The sequence below is a fragment of the Gekko japonicus genome, unplaced genomic scaffold (genome assembly GCF_001447785.1).
Source record: "Gekko japonicus isolate JY-2015 unplaced genomic scaffold, Gekko_japonicus_V1.1 scaffold1215, whole genome shotgun sequence".
In the NCBI taxonomy this organism is placed as follows: domain Eukaryota; kingdom Metazoa; phylum Chordata; class Lepidosauria; order Squamata; family Gekkonidae; genus Gekko; species Gekko japonicus.
This window is the reverse complement of record NW_015163638.1, coordinates 124,675-127,050: the sequence shown is the minus strand read 5'-3', so window position 1 is coordinate 127,050 and position 2,376 is coordinate 124,675. Positions and strand designations below refer to the sequence as shown.

The window sequence follows — 2,376 nt, the reverse complement described above, 5'->3', positions numbered from 1 at the left end:
ATACCATCACCGTACCACCACTAAATGGAGTGGGTGTCATCGGGGAACAAGATGGCCCTGGGAGGAAGGATGGACTGCTGTGCCACCTGGAGCCTACCATGTCACTCTGGGACCACTTTGTCACGTGTGACCCCATCTGTTATTTGTGACCTCTAGAGCACTTGTATTGTTATAGGAATGATTGTTTTATTGCTTGTTTTATCCTGTTTTTACCTGTTGAATTTTGGCATACGTGCCTCATTTGTTAGCCGCCCTGAGCTCATCCGGGGAGGGTGGGGTATAAATTTAATAATAAATAAAATTTTAAAAATAGGGCAGCCTCCAGAACACCCTGCTTGGCAACCACTGGGTTTTCGTGTTTTTTACCTAGCTCATTCACTTTCCAGCCCCCCTCTGTCCCCCTCTCTGCCTCCCCCTCCACCAGGTCATCCCCTTTACTTTCTGCAGGGGGGTGTCACAGGTGCCATTTCCTCCCTGCAGTGCAGTACCCTGCCAACACCCCAGGAGGCCTCCCCCCTCACGCTCTCCCTCCCGTGCCCCCGCGGTTGCCATGGTGAGGTCTGATGCAGACAGCTAGCTTTTATGCTGAGCCAAAATGGGAGGCAAAGGGGGAACCATATACAATGGCGCCACAGCAGACTGAGACTGCATTAACATCTCACTGTGTTATCTGGATTTGGCTTTAAGATGGTCCAATTGCCTCTCCCTGCCCTCAAGACGCTGTGAGCAATAAGCAGACAACTGGAGCCGAATTCTCCCCCCCAGTCGTAAAAGCAGCCAGGGAACATTTTTCTGCAATCATATTTTTTTGTTGGTGGGTTAGAAGCACGCCCCACCCTGAACCATGGTGCAGTCCCCAGAACGCCCTGCCTGGCAACCGCTGGGTGTTTCGTGTTGTTTACCCAGCTCATTCATGTTCCAGCCCCTCTCTGCCCCCCTCTGCCAGGTCATCCCCTTTTACTTTCTTAGGGGGGTTGCAGGTGCCATTTCCTCCCCACAGCACAGTGCCCTTGCTGGTGCCCTGGGAGGCCTCCCCCCTCTTTTGCGCATTCTCCCTCCCACACCCCTGCAGTTGCCATGGTGAGGTCTGATGCAGACAGCTAGCTTTTATGCTGAGCCAAAATGGGAGGCAAAGGGGGAACCATATACAATGGCGCCACAGCAGACTGAGACTGCATTACACAGCGGATGCAGATCCAGCCCACCAAGGAAGTCTAGGGTTGCTCTGCAGAGGGAGGCAATGGCATCATCATCATCATCATCACCACATGGAGACTGGCAACCCTATGAGCGCAATCCTATGAACAATTACTTCGGTCTAAGTCCACGGATATCAGTGGATGGATAGGACTGCACTGTTAGTATTGCTCAATTATTTTGGAAGGGAAGGGCACAGTAAAAGGAAACACATCTTTTCCCTTTGGTAGGTAAACAGAACTGAAGAGTTTATTGTGCAGAAAGAATAATGTGCAGCTTTACACATCTAGCAGGGATCAGAGTGGTCAGGTCCCCCCGGGCCACCGGTAGGGGTAGGGTCACCAGATCCATACTGAGAAAGTCCTGGAGATTTGGGAATGGAGCCCGGGGAAGACAGGGATCTCAGTGGGGTACAATGTCATAGAGCTCCCCCTCCAAGGCATTCATTTGCTCCAGGGGAACCAATCTCTGAAGTCTGGAGAGGAGCTGTAATTCCAGGGGTTCCCCAGGTCCCGCCTAGAATCTGGCCCTGCCGTTGCCAGCAATGCAGTAAAGGAGCCTCACACTTACCGCTGTCACAAACTTCAGTTCCCTCCCTGCACCTGTGGCTCTTTGAAGAAGCAGAACAAAGCAGAAGCTGAGAAAGGAGAATCCAAAGCCACTGAGGCTGTGTCCCAGACACGACACTGACACGATCATCCTGATGGCAGGACAAAAATACTTTTAGGGGAAAGCGGCCCCATAGGAGCAACTTTATAAAGAACAGACAAAGGGGTGGAGACTCCATGCTGATCCCATCTGCCCAGCCTCTTTCTGGTCATGCTCCATATGATGGAGTGTTGGGAACTAGATATCGCTCAGGCAACCCATGTGACATTTCAGCATACATTTGCCCAAGTCTCATAACATGTCCTGTTGACATGCTGGGACTACTGCTAGGCTTGCCATTCCCTAGGTAGGAGTCTCCCGATTTTGGGGGCTCCTGCCTGCTGCCGGCTAGCTGGCTGGTGGGGGAAGCCCAGCCCCAAACAGGGCCCACCCCTCCCTCCCCTCCTGTGTGATTTAAAGGGCCCTCCTGCAGACTGACAGAAGCACATGCCCCCCCAATCAGCGGGAGGGCCCTGTTGGCCAGTTAAGTGCCCTCCTTAGCTCTTGTTAATGGATTAATGGGATGTAACC

General features: G+C 52.4%; 1 protein-coding gene across 1 annotated transcript in view; it reads right to left on the bottom strand.

The window, feature by feature from the left end:
• LOC107107297 (prostatic acid phosphatase-like) overlaps positions 1–1,896 on the bottom strand; it is a 19,138-nt gene extending 17,242 nt beyond the window's left edge. The window contains exon 1 of the mRNA XM_015407578.1: positions 1,768–1,896. Within this exon, the coding sequence (XP_015263064.1) occupies positions 1,768–1,896 (129 nt within the window). The remainder of the gene's footprint in view (positions 1–1,767) is intronic.
• Positions 1,897–2,376: the final 480 nt, after the last annotated feature.